Source organism: Telmatherina bonti, assembly GCF_933228915.1.
Source record: "Telmatherina bonti genome assembly, chromosome: 21".
Lineage (NCBI taxonomy): Eukaryota > Metazoa > Chordata > Actinopteri > Atheriniformes > Telmatherinidae > Telmatherina > Telmatherina bonti.
In genome coordinates, this window is record NC_136630.1 from 20488049 (window position 1) to 20503728 (window position 15680).

General features: G+C 39.3%; 1 protein-coding gene across 1 annotated transcript in view; it reads left to right on the plus strand.

Annotated features, from left to right (window-relative positions):
* The first annotated feature begins 667 nt into the window (after window positions 1–667).
* The window catches only part of trrap (transformation/transcription domain-associated protein), a 76529-nt gene continuing 61516 nt past the window's right edge, over window positions 668–15680 (plus strand). The window contains 23 exon segments of the mRNA XM_079260488.1: window positions 668–709; window positions 966–1076; window positions 1367–1471; window positions 1748–1831; window positions 1997–2053; window positions 2221–2346; window positions 2798–2875; window positions 3130–3218; window positions 3719–3815; window positions 4038–4176; window positions 5205–5283; window positions 5875–6109; window positions 6203–6539; window positions 6740–6837; window positions 6984–7178; window positions 7334–7525; window positions 7644–7809; window positions 8219–8475; window positions 9105–9305; window positions 10383–10534; window positions 13264–13463; window positions 14989–15206; window positions 15339–15536. Of these exon segments, the coding sequence (XP_079116614.1) occupies window positions 680–709; window positions 966–1076; window positions 1367–1471; window positions 1748–1831; window positions 1997–2053; window positions 2221–2346; window positions 2798–2875; window positions 3130–3218; window positions 3719–3815; window positions 4038–4176; window positions 5205–5283; window positions 5875–6109; window positions 6203–6539; window positions 6740–6837; window positions 6984–7178; window positions 7334–7525; window positions 7644–7809; window positions 8219–8475; window positions 9105–9305; window positions 10383–10534; window positions 13264–13463; window positions 14989–15206; window positions 15339–15536 (3444 nt within the window). The 5' untranslated portion in view covers window positions 668–679.

Sequence of the window (15680 nt, forward strand, 5' to 3'; positions counted from 1 at the left end):
TGGCCACTACCATTACTCTATTGTACCGGAGTTTGAGGTAAATGAAAATATTGACTGAAATTACTTCTATAATGGGTGGCGATATTTACACTTTTGTTTTACAAGTAATCTTCCAGTTGACTTTTTAGTTTGTGGAAACCATTTTGCTGGTAATTGTTTAATTAAGAGTTGCATCTCAAAATGTTTTTCAGAAGATAAATGTGAATATATTTTTTGTTATGTAAACATAATGAGTTATAAATAAAGCAGCTACAGTTTTGTTGAGCCAGGTTTTTTCCCCTCCATCAACATGTGAACTCATAACAACTTAAAACATTAAAGGGTTTGAGTTTTCATCCTTAGTTTTTAAGACACTCCGTTCTGTTGCAGTCAAAATTTTCAGCGTGCTGGCAATAAACTAAATGAAACACTTGTGCTTAGCATGGGTAATGTGATGAGAGCGATATGCTTTAGTCCAGTCAAAGGTACGAGTGTGTGACAGAGTGGTTGTTTGCGTGAATGTGTTGGTGTGCTTGTTCATGTACCTTTTGATTAAACTGGACGCTGAAAGTAAAACTGATAAGATCTGAGTGCCCCTGCTAAGCACATGGCTTTGGCCATGAAAGGTTAAACCTTTCAGTAATTTGATTAATAGCCCCACTGTGTCCTTCAACTTCCAGCTGATGAAACTAAGCTGAAGATGATGCAGGAGGTCAGCGAGAACTTTGAGGTGAGTTTGATGAATGTTTTAGGGAGATGATGGTGTAGATTCCTTTTTTTTTGTCTCTATATGTGTTATATTAGATTTTTTTTTAAAATTTAAAACAATTTTGTTTGGCATTTTAATTGGATTTTAATTGGATTTTTTTATGTATGCATGCAGAAGCTAAGTAAAATGCTGATTAAATAGTTTAACATGACCATGTTTCTGTTGGATCTGCTGAGTTTCTTCATAGCATGACAGACTTTGAACTTGTGCATTTCAGAATGTAACATCTTCACCTCAGTACTCTACATTTTTGGAGCACATCATCCCTCGCTTCCTCACGTTTCTTCAGGATGGAGAGGTGCAGTTTCTTCAAGAAAAACCTACACAGGTGCGTGGTTAAAGAAAAGCACATAAACTTCTTTTTGCCATGAGCAAGATTTGTTTTAGTAATCAATGTTTGATTACTATTTTAAAAAAACCTCTCTGTTAACAGCACGCTTTTGCCCACAGCACACTGCAGCCTTTAGACTTTCATTACATAAGGATGTTTCATTACTGTCACAGAAAGTTTTCTATGCACATACACAGAAATGAGTGAATCTGGTTAAATGATGCTAAATGATAAAAGTGCTTAAAAGACTGGAACATTCACTTTTACATTATATATTGTTTTTACAGCAATTGAGAAAGCTGGTGCTGGAAATCATCCACCGCATCCCAGCAAATGAGCACCTTCGTACTCACACCAAGAACATCTTATCGGTGATGTTTCGCTTCCTGGAGGTATGGATTTTTTTTTTATTTTTTTTTAAAGTTTTACATCCGTTGGCTTTGTTCTCGAAGCACAGTTATGAAAAATAAAAGGCAGACATCATTAATATGATGCACATATGTTATTGAATGTCAACATTAGATACTTACAACTCCAGCCAGCCATCTATATATCCAGAAAATTTTAAAAGGAATGTGGTATTACTTCTTCAGTAAGTGATCTCTTGCCTACATTATTTATTTAATATTTACTTCATAATCATGTTTTCTCATAATTTAATTTATTAGATCGAAAGTGAGGAAAATGTGTTGATTTGTCTACGCATCATAATTGAACTGCACAAGCAGTTCCGTCCTCCAATCTCTCAAGAGGTAAGCATCTCCTTTGTCCAGATGTTTCTTTGAGTTTTAAAAGTTTAAAAAGTAATGACATTGGTGTCTCCAGTCTCATTTATTGACTGAATTTGTCCCTGTACTGATGAATGCGGGTGAATCACTCAGTTCATAACATTGTTATTCATCACTTTCGCTCCTCAGATTCACCACTTTCTGGATTTTGTAAAGCAGATTTACAAAGATCTTCCTAAAGTTGTTGTGAGTACAGCTCCAGAACATGTGGCTTTTCACACAGTGAAAATTTGTTGTTAATTTTAACTTGCCACATCATCCTTTCCTCACAACCCCGTTGACAGTTTTATCTGGCTTTTTTCCTACCTGTCTGAAATGAAAATGAAAGTGTCATTTATGTTCTTTTTCTCCAGGCCAGGTACTTTGAGAATCCACAAGTGATAGCAGAAAACACTGTGCCCTCTCCTGACATGGTGGGGATGATCACTTCAGTGTTGGTTAAAACTGCACCTGAGAGGGAAGACAGTGAAACACGAACAGTAAGCTACCGATCAGCTCTGTAGTTGTCACTTCTGTGTTGTTTTTTCTGTACTGAGTGCAGCTTACAGTACTGCATGTTTCCACTGGATGGTAGCAGTGCATCGTTTCTGATGAATAACTGGAAAGATGATGAATCTACATGCATTCAGATATAAAAATACTTGAAAACTTGCCATGTCCTTTGTCATAATAACCACTGAGCAGTGGAAGATCTGGTATTGAAAATTATTATAATAGATAAGAACCATCTGTTTTGCATCAAGTAAAAATTTTCACAGGAAGGAAATTGTTTGAAAAAAGATGCTATTTAATTTATTCAAGGGCTTAGAGCGAACATGACTCTTTTGAGCCATTTTTGTTTTGTACTTTTATATTTACTGTAATTAGTTTTTAAGTTCAGTAGTCATGCCACTTCTCATTAGGTTTCTCCTTTTTCTTTCTGCCTCAAAGCACACCATCATCCCTCGGGGGTCGTTGTCTCTCAAGGTGCTGGCTGAGCTGCCCATTATAGTGGTGCTCATGTATCAAGTGAGTGAAATGCTTTTATACTTCTCTAAATATACTCCTCTTTTTGCATGTAAATGCAACTCAACTGAGGTAGATAAAATGTATTATTTTTATTTTAAAAAATTGGATTTTTGTCTTTGCTTTTAAACAATCAAACCTGCTCCACAGAAAATTTAAAAGAATGAGTTGATGTAGAATATACTTGGTTTTTGATAAACACAAAATTTCAATTATTATTCTGGTTAATTAAATTTATTTATTTGCTCTGTTTTCAGCTATACAAGTTGAATATTCACAGTGTGGTGTCAGAGTTTGTACCCCTCATCATGAACACCATCATGCTCCAGGTGTCTTCTCAGGCTAGGTAAAATCAACCTCTGTTCAGGTTCAGGAGGTGTGTGACCATGTCAGAAAAAAAATCCTTTTTACCTCACAGATTTAAAATGGGTCTGAGTTTGCTGGGGAAAAAAAGACTTTCCATCTCCACGTTTTTCTTTGTTTTGTTTTTTTTGCGCTCAGTTTGTTGATGGTGATGGTACCTTTTTAATCTAAAACCAAAGTGAAAATTCATTTGCATTGCAAAAAATTCTAAGCATTAACCTAGCAGGAGGTGAAATCACTCATGGTAAGAAGGGGTTGTGTCAAGAATTTTAACAGGAGGTTAAAATTCTATATATATATATATATATATATTCTTCTATATTTAGTGATAACTGTGACATAAATGGACTGGTCATCTGGTAAAATGACCCTTTATTGGGACTTCTTTTAATTTCCAATAATGCACAATACAGCATGATAAGCAACACTGATCATTTTCTTGGAACTGAGGTTTATTACATGTCTGAATTGTTTTCTTTGTAGGCAACACAAACTTTATAACAAGGAGCTCTATGCAGACTTCATTGCAGCCCAAATTAAGACACTATCGTTTCTGGCCTACATCATCCGAATCTACCAGGTACCTCTGTTTGATGCTGTCAGTGCATGAGTTTAAAGAGTCATGTCATTTGCAGAAAAATTGCTCCACATTCTTTTGTGCTTTAGTAAACAAAAAAAAACAAAACACATTTTAGATTTCCTGTAGATACTTCCCTAACGTGGCAGGATCATTTGTACATTCACTGAAGAATAATTTAAAGAAATTCCCAATCATAATTTGTGAGTTTCTTCACCTTGTCAGGATCTGGTAGGGAAGTACTCTCAGCAGATGGTAAAGGGCATGCTGCAGCTGCTGTCCAACTGCCCCCCCGAGACGGCTCACCTCCGCAAGGAGCTGCTCATTGCAGCAAAGCACATCCTCACTACTGACCTGCGCAGCCGTATGTATACACTCACACATATGAGCGTGTACAAACTAATTTGGCACAGGCTGATTAGGTTTTCTTTTATACTGCTTAAAATTTTTCACAGGAAAAGTGACCATTTTTCTTTCATACCACTAAATCCTGAAGGAACTCGTTTAATGTTCTATTATAGGTCGTAATATTATCAGACTGACTCTTGCTGAGTCATGCTAGAAATTTCACATTTTGCACTTGTGAAATAAGTTGTATTAGCTGTCAGACTGTGGCCGTGTAACTTTACCGTCACATGGTGACTTGAGAGGTGGGATTAAACGAATGGATAAAGTTATTTCAGCTTCTGTGACTCAAACCACTTATAAGGATACTGATTATTTTATTATTATGTTTTGCTAAAGGATTTGCAGTTGCAGAGAGCCGATAATGCTCTGCACAGTTAGGCGTTTGACTCTTGCTCTTGCTTGTCAAACCAAAGATAATCAAGAACAATTATTCCAAAATCATCCTAAACTCTTTTATACTTTCTTATAAAGTGGAACAGGAGGGATGATTCTTAACTGATTATCAAGTAAAGAAAAACAAAAACAAAAAATTTTTTTTCAAACATATTGATGAAATGCAAAAGAAGGATTGTGTAGAAATGGTAGAGAAGCACCGACAACGTCTAGAGCATGGACAAGATGGGTCAGTAAGTTGGTGAAGCAAACAAAATCCAACCAACACATTAATAAAACTCACTCTTGAAAAAATTTGACTTGTGTAAAGTTGACATAGAATTTTAACAAACAAGGGGAAACCACATTACAAAGTTAAGAAAAGAAAACACCTGGTAGCTGTCTGTCAGGTCCATCCTGAGATGATTTATCAATATGCACTGATAATTGTTGTACAGTGTGATTGCAGTCCTCTGAATTGTGATCAGTTCTAATGATGTCCACCACTATCAAATTCCTTTCCTTTACATTGTTCCCAACATCCAACAACCTCTCCTCTCTTTCCATCCCAAACATGTTGGAGTCACACCATGAATCTTTGCTGTGTTTCAGAGTTTATCCCTTGTATGGACAAACTTTTTGACGAGGCCATCCTGATTGGCTCTGGTTATACTGCTCGGGAGACTCTTAGGTAAGTTCTCTGTATTTGTGCACAGTCATTGCAACTCTGTGGTGTTGGAACAGGTTCACTGTCATGGCAGAGTTCTCAACCAGGTGTAAAAATTGTTAAGTGTCCTATCACATTAATTAGGAATGTCTTAGTATTGTAGAAATTCTCAGGGAGGCTGACTGCAACAATGCAGCACAGACCACACTGTCAAGTTGTCATGTACACTCGCATCTCCAGAGGGCAGACTGCCTGCATGTCCTCCCGTAGTTCATTTTCAAAACTTCTTTGACCCCTCCCAGTTGCCAGAGTAACTCATCTCATCAACAAAATGGCTGTCATTTCACATTAGTACCACACAGGAAATGAGGTATTTAGACGAGATCTGGCAGGACTATCAGAAGCGCTCATTAGTACAGCTCGCTTCTCCCTTTCTCTCTCATCCCGTAGATTTTCTGATAGCTAAAACGTCAGCTTCCTTGATTGCTACCTTTTCTGTCTTTTAAAAACTGTCAGTTCTCCAAAGAAGTTTATTGCATTTCTCACTGCTATTAGTGATGTATAATTACAATTCTGCTCCAAGTTTCCCAATTACATGTCTGCTTTTCTTTTCAGACCCTTGGCCTACAGCACATTAGCAGACCTGGTGCACCATGTTCGACAGAACTTGCCTCTGACTGATTTATCCCTGGCTGTGCAGCTCTTTGCAAAGAACATTGATGATGAGTCACTTCCTAGCAATATCCAGACCATGTCCTGCAAACTGCTCCTCAACCTGGTGGACTGTATCCGCTCAAAGTCGGAGCAGGAGAATGGGAACGGACGAGACATATTGATGAGGATGCTGGAGGTAATTGACACCATCTGGGATGAGACTCAGTTTTGTACCGATATGAGATGAAGAAATGCTCATTTTTTATTTATTTTTATTTTTTTTAAACAGGTGTTTGTGCTGAAGTTTCACACCATTGCACGCTACCAGCTTGTTTCCATTTTCAAGAAGTGCAAGCCTCAGTCCGAATTGGGTGTGGTTGATCCAGGGGCTTTACCTGGGGTACCAGCAACACCCACACCTTCTACTACTCCCGCCATTCCACCACCCGCTCCTCCGACACCTGTTGCTGCTGCACCTCCAGCACCAGCAACCCCTTTTGACCGGCCAGGAGAGAAAGAAGACAAACAGACATTTCAAGTGTCAGACTGTCGCAGTTTAGTCAAGACCTTGGTGTGCGGAGTAAAGACGATTACTTGGGGCATCACCTCTTGCAAGGCCCCCGGAGGTAAACAAAAGGGCTGGCATTTTTGTTCCACATGTGTTGCATAGGGGAAATTTATTCTTTCAGCTAATGTAAAACTTTTCTATGAGGTCATTTTAAGAATAACAAGTAAAATGTTATTTTATACATTTGTGTGTCATATTTTTGATTATTTCTCAAACTGCGTTGTGTAATTTTCTGTCTTTTTGGGTTTTTTTTTGCAGAAGCCCAATTCATTCCTAACAAGCAGCTCCAGCCAAAGGAGACCCAAATCTACATTAAACTTGTCAAGTATGCCATGCAAGCCTTGGATATCTACCAGGTACGACCCAACGAGGTTATAGTTTTGCTTTAAAATTGTGCTCTTTTTAATATTGTGTTTTAACTTAGACCATATTTCATGCAGATTTGACAAGCCTCCTTATTAAAGATGAAATAAAACCTATTTCTGTCCTCTCAACCGAACAGGTGCAGGTTGCCAATAATCAGCAAACGTACATAAGAGTGGCAAACTGCCAGACTGTTCGCATGAAGGAGGAGAAAGAGGTTCTGGAGCACTTTGCGGGAGTCTTTACCATGATGAACCCCCTCACATTCAAAGAGATTTTTCAGACCACCGTGCCATACATGGTGGAAAGGATTTCCAAGAACTATGCACTGCAGGTATGTGATGTCTCGTACATAAAATAGAAATGTGTCAGTTGTGCATGTGAGATTATATTGTTTTCTTGGCCAATCCGTATAAATAGTGAACAGTTAAGATGGACTTTCTGTGTTCATCCACTTAATTAATTTATTCTTCTTTTATTGCTTTTTAGATTGTGGCAAATTCCTTCCTGGCCAACTTGTCAACGTCGGCTCTTTTTGCAACCATCCTAGTCGAATATCTTCTTGAGCGGCTGCCAGAGATGGGCTCTAATGTTGAGCTCTCAAACCTCTATCTCAAGCTCTTCAAACTTGTCTTTGGCTCCGTATCATTATTCGCTGCTGAGAATGAGCAGATGCTCAAGGTAATGGAGTGTTCTTTGTCTTGCAGTGGCACAGAAAATAATCCTCTTGAAAATAGTTGTAAAAAAATTGTTTTTTTTAAAATTAAGTCTGACACCAGGTCTGTCATTCTTTATTCAGCCACACCTCCACAAAATAGTGAACAGCTCTATGGAGCTGGCTCAGTCTGCTAAGGAACCCTACAACTACTTCCTGCTTCTCCGCGCTCTCTTCCGCTCCATTGGTGGAGGAAGTCACGATCTTCTTTACCAAGAGTTCCTACCCCTCCTACCCAACCTGCTGCAAGGTAAATCCTCACATACAGGCCGGATTATCCAATGGGCATTATGGGCACAGGCCCAGGGGCCCACTCCCATGTCAGGAAAACACCAGCAGTTTGGACATAAAACAAAATATATAAAAACCAGTTACACCACAGTGTCCAATGTATTGCTATTGGTACCATTGGCTGAAAGATGTTAGAAATGTCGTTTCACAGTGTATCGTTCACAATTTTCACAATGTGGTGGGGAAGGGGGCCCCTGGAACACTCTGGGCCCAGGGGCCTGTGCACTTTTAATCCGGCCCTGCTCACATACCATAACTTTTTAGTTGAAAATTCCTCTTATTTAACAGTTTATGTTTACTTATGTTAGGTTTATGCCAGGCTATTAATTTGCTTTAAACTTACTGTCTCCCTGTTATTATTCTATCAGGTCTCAACATGTTGCAGAGTGGTCTTCACAAGCAACACATGAAGGACCTGTTTGTTGAGTTGTGTCTGACGGTGCCTGTGCGTCTGAGCTCCTTGCTGCCTTATTTACCCATGCTGATGGATCCACTGGTGTCTGCGCTCAATGGTTCTCAGACTTTAGTCAGCCAGGGCCTTCGAACTCTGGAGCTGTGTGTGGACAACCTACAACCAGACTTCCTGTATGACCACATCCAGCCTGTCAGGGCTGAGCTCATGCAGGTGGGAAATCATTTAATCACTTAATACAGTGTTTCTCACTTCCGGTCCTTAGGACCACCTGCCCTGCATGTTTTATAGGCAACCTTACCTTAACAAACCTGAATGAAATAAAGGGCTTGTTAACAGGCTGCAAAGACCTTGATAAGGCAGTTTTAAAACAAGGCCTGGAGGCCTGAGGACTGGATTTGAGAAACACTCATTTTAATAGAAGAGTCACTGAAGTTTCCTTTTTGCTTTAACAGAAACAACAAAACCCCCCACAGATTCAGTGAAAACATGCACTCAGTACCCCTCTAGCAGTAAACCTGGTTACTCACTAAACTCGGCTAATTGGCTAGCTGCCTTTTCACAATGCTGTTGTATTGCAAGGGGCCATCTTTTCTCACAAAACAATTTTTTTTTAACTTTGCTGTACAGTATAATTGCAGCTTAGTCAATATTTTGTGATTTATCAGCCAAATCACGTTTTTTTTTAAATTTTATTTTATGTTTTTATTGTGAGCCATCAGTTAATGATCTTAACTCTCATAATCTTGACAGTAAGTTGTTAGTGCCGTTTTTCTTTTACGCTTTTATTTGATTCTATCATGATAACTTCAAGTTGACATTGTTTCCACTCTGTGTTCCAGGCCTTATGGCGGACCCTCCGTAATCCAGCTGAAAGCATCTCCCATGTAGCTTACCGGGTGCTGGGAAAGTTTGGAGGCAGCAACAGAAAGATGCTGAAAGAGTCCCAGAGACTACATTATGTGGTGACTGAGGTCCAGGGGCCGAGCATCAAAGTTGAATTCACTGATTGCAAAGCATCCATACAACTACCCATGGAAAAGGTGAGATAACAGAGATATGACACCGTCTGCTTTCCAGCTGGTCGCTAAAGGAAAGTTATGCAGCAATTTCTCAAATGCTGTCTGAAGTTAGCTAGAAGGCCTTTTCCCCTGCTTTGCTGTTGTATTTGGACCAGAGAAAGAAAGAATTAAACCTAAAAGGGCTTGATATTCCTCATTATAGTTCTCCACAGAGAGCAGTATGTCTTTGTCACAGGTTTGTGTGTGTATTAGACAAAGTGAGTGAAGAGATGTGTGTGTCCTCCAGGTAATTAAATTCATCTCTTGTTTCTCCTCCTCATCCCCACTCAGTAATCATCAATCTAGTGTGGGCCACCATGACGGCATTATTTACTCTCACTAATGGCTGCTGCCTCTTCTTGGCTATCAGTCTGTGTGCTTGCCGTCATTGTGGGCGTAAGCAGCATACATCCAAACCCTCACATGTTACACGGGCAAAAGGCACGAGTCTTAAAGTCTGGAAAACACTTGTCTTGTTTAAATTGCACTCCTTTGAAATTCATCCTTTCACATTGCCTTTTTAAGTTCTATTTTTAATCAGCATTTTGACATAATTTATACACTTAAAGGACAAAAGCTCAAGGATCGAGCTGTATTTCAAAAGGAATCTACTCTCCAAATATTTTTATGCTACACTTAATGTTTAAATATTAGTATTATGGTGTTTTCCAGACTCCAAATCCTGACAGAAATGTCCTGACTAACTGAGAAGTTTACAATTCAATTATACCATGCCCTCATCTCCTCTCATCCCCTCTTAATTTAGGGATTTTTCCTCATCCTTCCTCTCTGTTCTGAGTGGCATTAATTAGTTCATTTTCTCCCTTTTAAGTGCCTGGCCGCTGTAGCCTGACAGCCCATAATGTAGAGATGATAATGACCTTTGCTCTGCCAGATGGTGCTCAGTTCCTCCTTGCAATGAATCACATAAAGAGAATATACAGTTTCTTTCCCAGATTGATAATTAAGCAATGTTGGCATTTTGCCTCATAGATGCTTGCTCTTTCAGACTGAAATAGTATAGATGTAGTAAACTCTGCATGCTCTGCTTCTCCCAAGGCAATAGAAACAGCACTTGACTGCCTGAAGAGTGCCAACACAGAACCTTACTACAGGCGGCAGGCCTGGGAGGTCATTAAATGCTTCCTGGTTGCAATGACGAGTTTGGATGACAATAAACATGCACTGTACCAGCTTCTGTCTCATCCCAAGTGAGTACATCCTGGTTTTGATTTGACTGTAGTATATAGATCTATATTGTGGTTGTTGTTGGCACCTAATTATTATTGATTTTTCAGCATTTGGTATGTCTTTTAGGTTCAAAGTGACTATTACTATCAATGAGTGGATTTGTTTTGCAGAAACAAAACTAGCATTTGGTATTCGATAACAAAACAGACATTGAACTTCACAGACAGGTACTTGTTTAAGTGACAGGAAAAACAGAAATTCTCTTGTTTTGTCATTCACTAATATAGCAGGAATATATTAGAATAACAATACAATAAGTAAGATCAAGATATATAAATATTAAGGATGGGGCTGGATTATAAAGAATTAAACATATTACCTACAGCCTTTTTAAATATTAATTTTGTTAATCACAATTTAAACGCGTAAATGTAACAATGTTTTCAATATTAATTTCAATGGATTTTGGTAGATGGCTAAATCAAATGACAAAGATCTTGTTGTTAACCCAAGCTTTATTAATGTCTTGAAAACTAAATTTTAATGAATTTCTTTTCAAAACATTAGAATAAGATAAAAAATATCATGCCCAAAATTGAATAGACCTAAAATTAAAATGTAATTTCACTAACAGCTCCAGTTACAGTACTTTTAACTTTTTCACTTATAGATATTAATATCTGACAGTAAGCAGACTATGTTGTGGCTTCGGTCTGGTCATTTGGAAGAGGTGATTGCTGGATGCTGCGTGAGGACTGAGCTTCTAGGATTCTCTTCCTGATGGGAGAGGGGCTTATGCGACAGCTCAAAGAGTAAATGCTGTCATACATGCTGTCATGTTACTAACCAATAGTCTTCATTAAGACCAGAAAAACACTGTAACATTTCCACTTGCAGGATGGGAGTTTTGCGAAGAGGGCGGTTTTGTAGGGTGTATAGATAGGTATTATGTTTTCCAGTACAACCAGTGCAATTCCGACATATGTAGCTGTTTTTATGACCCGCCACAAATGCAGCACCTGCAACTTTTGACGTTTTGTTGATGAACATAAATAACAACAATCAGAGCTGTAGACAAAAAGCTCTGCTGTATGTTCTATTGTTAGCATGTGGTCAAAAACATGAACAAAATGTTGCTTTTAGAAAAGAAAAGTTTTGGAGCCCAGAATTCCTAATCACAGCTAATGAGAGAATTGTTTTCAGAAATAATGCATTAAAGGGTGTGCTGACATTTAAACGGTATGCTGGTTTGTTAGCCTCAGATTTGGGGGTGACTTAATAAATATTACAATGCATGTTATAGTATGTTAGGGGTTGTAGAGGCCATTTTCACATATTGGATATAAAATGTTGCTCGTGCATTAATTTATTTAGATTTGTCATTGCGACAACTTCACATCCAGCAGTTTTGCAGTGTTGGGATATTGATTGAAGTAGTATCAGTAATAACTGGCAGAAATAGTTGTGTATTTAAAAAAAAAAAAACAGTCCCACCTGTTCCATACAGTAATAATAAAGTACAGCAATTATTCTGTATTATTGATTGATAAGGTGCTCTACATTTTCCAAGAGAAACATGCATTTTAGCAAAGCATTTCCTTTCATATATTCAATTTATACTGGAATTTGTCCTTGTCCACTGACCTTTTTTGTCTGCCATCTCCAGTCATGCCATGCCTGTATACATCCCCATTACCCCCAACTGTCTCGCTACCTGCAGACATGCTCTACTTTCTTTCTCCTATGTCATGTCTATACCATGCTTTGTGTGTGTTATTAACTACCTCTTGAGCAGGCTTTGCTAATTATGCACAGGCCACCCAACCCCCAACCCAACCACTGTCAGGCTTCACTGCAAGGCACAAATGCACACACGAACATACAAACAGGAACCCCCCCATGTTGGTTGGGTTTGTCACATTACCATCATTGATCGCCAGGCAGAGGCTAATTGACTTTCCTCTGTCTGTTTATGCGACACTCTACCCTCACATTCTCCTGGTATTTTTATGTAGTGTTGCACATGCACAGTAATACATTTTTGTGCACATGGGAATACTGAGGTGTGTTAGTTATGATCAAGGGGGCAGTGTAGCTGCCACATTCTCAGACATCATCTTGTAAGCATCTGTCTTTGCCTCAAAATTCTTTCACACAGAAAATATGAAAAAGAAATAAGATGCATAGAGCTGTTTTTATGAAATGCCAAGTTGGCTGAACAGAGTAATGTTGGAATGACATGCCCCTGAATGAGGTTGGCAGTTGATCTGATGGTTTGTCGACTATGCCGCCTCTCACTTTCTCCACCCAACACACCCCCTCCCAGGCCTCCCTTTGCCACCACTTCTTCTCTCTCTTTCTCCAAAGAGCAGTTTTTTAAATGACACTAATAAAATGAAGCGATCCATCAGGTCTGCCCCTGCCGTGTGGCATTATAAAACACAAGCTCAAGCATGGAGAAAACAGCTGCTCAATCACACCACGGCTCAGTTGCCTTCAGCTGCTGTAAATAAAAAAAAAACAGGGAAAAAAGAAGGTAGAGAATGAAAATGCAGAGGGAACATGAGGAAAGCAGAAAATGTAAAGACAAAACTACATCAATATAGATGTGTATTTTCCTTTTTCTTATTTGTTAATTATTCTTTGAGTGCACAAGAAATTGTACATAGACTTCCAGAAAATGTGACGGCTGCTGCTGCATGTTGTTGTTATTAATATGTAATTACCTTGTTCTATGTGGTTTCTTTAGCTTTACTGAAAAGTGGATTCCCAATGTCATCATCTCACATCGCTACAAAGCACAAGACACACCTGCCCGCAGAACCTTTGAACAGGCCCTGACTGGGGCGTTCATGTCTGCAGTCATAAAGGACCTGAGGCCAAGTGCGCTGCCCTTCGTGGCCAGTCTGATTCGCCACTATACCATGGTCGCTGTGGCTCAGCAGTGTGGTGAGAAAATTAATATTCTTTGTGCTCTCTGTATCTAATCTTCCTTTTTACAGTTCTTTCTTTTTCCTTATGTCCCAAGGTACTTTTTAAATTTTAATTCTCAATGTGCCTGTTAACATATCATCAAAGTCTGATATCTGGAAGGGATCAGAAAGTTGTAAAAATATTAAATTAATATTTTAAAAATCTGTATAAATTGTACATTTACTTGCAACAATAAGCCTGCCAAACAGGCTACGTGCAGAAGTTTTACTTTATAATTCAAGAGGAGGACACGATGGATGCTTTGCTTACAACAAGCATCCGTCTATAGTCTTGGATTAAGTGTTTTTACACAAACTCATTGTAAAAACTGTGCTTGCTAGATTTATGTTGAAAGTAAGGACTGGTTGTCATTTCTTTGAGCATGCAAGTTGTCACCTCCTTTTTACATTTGATTCCTTTTGCTGCTTGCTTTCACTGTTTGTTTTGCTTTTATTCCACCTCTGTTAAAGGATTCTTTTGCATATGTGCAGATGTAACAACACAAAAGAAATCAAATGTACAGATTTACATACACAAAGATCTTAGTGTATTAGGCAAGCGGCAACCTCCGGTGGTTAAAAGTGAAGCCTATGCGGAAGTGCATAAAACTGCAGTTCCCCCTTCATCCACTAGGGGCTGACTCCAAAACAGAGCAAATCCCCATAAACTCCCACGTTAAAAAGACCAACTTCACAGCAGAAATAAACATGTTTACAGTCTGGTTCAAAAATCCATTTTCGGTTTAATAGGTCAGGTTTACCTTCATGACAACTGTGGGGGGAGTGAATTTCTTTCTAACTCGCCTGTTTAAAAGTAATTTAATCTCTGACTTCGGCATATTTAGGGGCGTGTCCTCTTGATTGACAGGTACTGATCTCCGGCTTCAAGTAAGAAGAACGTAGAAGAACCACGGTTTTTAGCCGGTTAATAACGTGACTTAGCTTCAGCCTGCTTACCTTCGTTAGCTGGTTAGCTCCCGTTATCTCGGGGTTAGCTTGGTTAGCTTTTAGCTTCAGAAAGCGCAGAGTTCGCTCGATGTCAATCATCCACCATGACGCTCATGGCTCCCCTCTCAGCTCCACCTCTTTGCTCATATTTTTATTTTCCGGGCGAGACGATGCGCATGACGCTACCAACATAGCGACGGTAGGAACCGCCCACCGAGCTTCAATTCAGCTCTTCAGAAACCTATGGGTGACGTCACAGAGGCTCCGTCCATCTCTTTATATACAGTCTGTGGTATTAGGCAGGAAATCTTTGTGTGTAAATCTGATTTCTCATAATTCCCATAACGGCGTAATCCGAGACCTGAAAGAGATTAGCTGTTTATGTGATGCCTTTATTTATCTCGTAACTCCAGAAATCAGTTAGTGATCATATTTTTGGTGTGCAATGATTTAATTTAAATAAACAGAAAATATCAAAACGACTGTCCTGGAAATCAAAGTGGCAATAAATCAATTGGTTTGATATATTTTTTTGTCTTCCTATTTTATTTAAGGCCCTTTCCTGCTGCCATGCTACCAGCTTGGCAGCCAACCAAGCACTGCCATGTTCCACAGTGAAGAGAATGGCTCTAAGGGCATGGATCCACTGGTCCTCATTGATGCCATAGCTATCTGCATGGCCTACGAGGAGAAGGAGCTTTGTAAGATTGGAGAAGTGGCTCTGGCTGTCATTTTTGATGTGGCCAGCATCATCCTTGGCTCCAAAGAGAGGGTAATTCACATGGAGGAGGGCAGAAAATATTGTTTAGTTACATTGGGGAAGAAGATATTTCTTAATCTCTACTGTTATGTGTTTGGTATGCTCCTGGGAAACACTCAGTCTTCTGTGCTTTTGCATCCCCAGGCTTGCCAGTTGCCCCTGTTCTCCTACATAGTTGAGCGTCTGTGTGCCTGCTGCTACGAGCAGGCGTGGTACGCCAAGCTCGGGGGTGTGGTGTCCATTAAATTCCTGATGGAGCGATTGCCTCTGATCTGGGTGCTACAGAACCAGCTGACTTTTCTTAAAGCCTTGCTCTTTGTCATGATGGACCTCACAGGAGAGGTGAGAATATGCAGACGCTCTGGCTTCACAGAGACATTCCCATTTTTGTTCCTTTAGACAACTTTTGTCAATCTCTGAAGCAAATGTCGTGTAATAATTTAGGGTTTTCTTTACCTCTCAGATTAGGATTTACCTACTGTACCT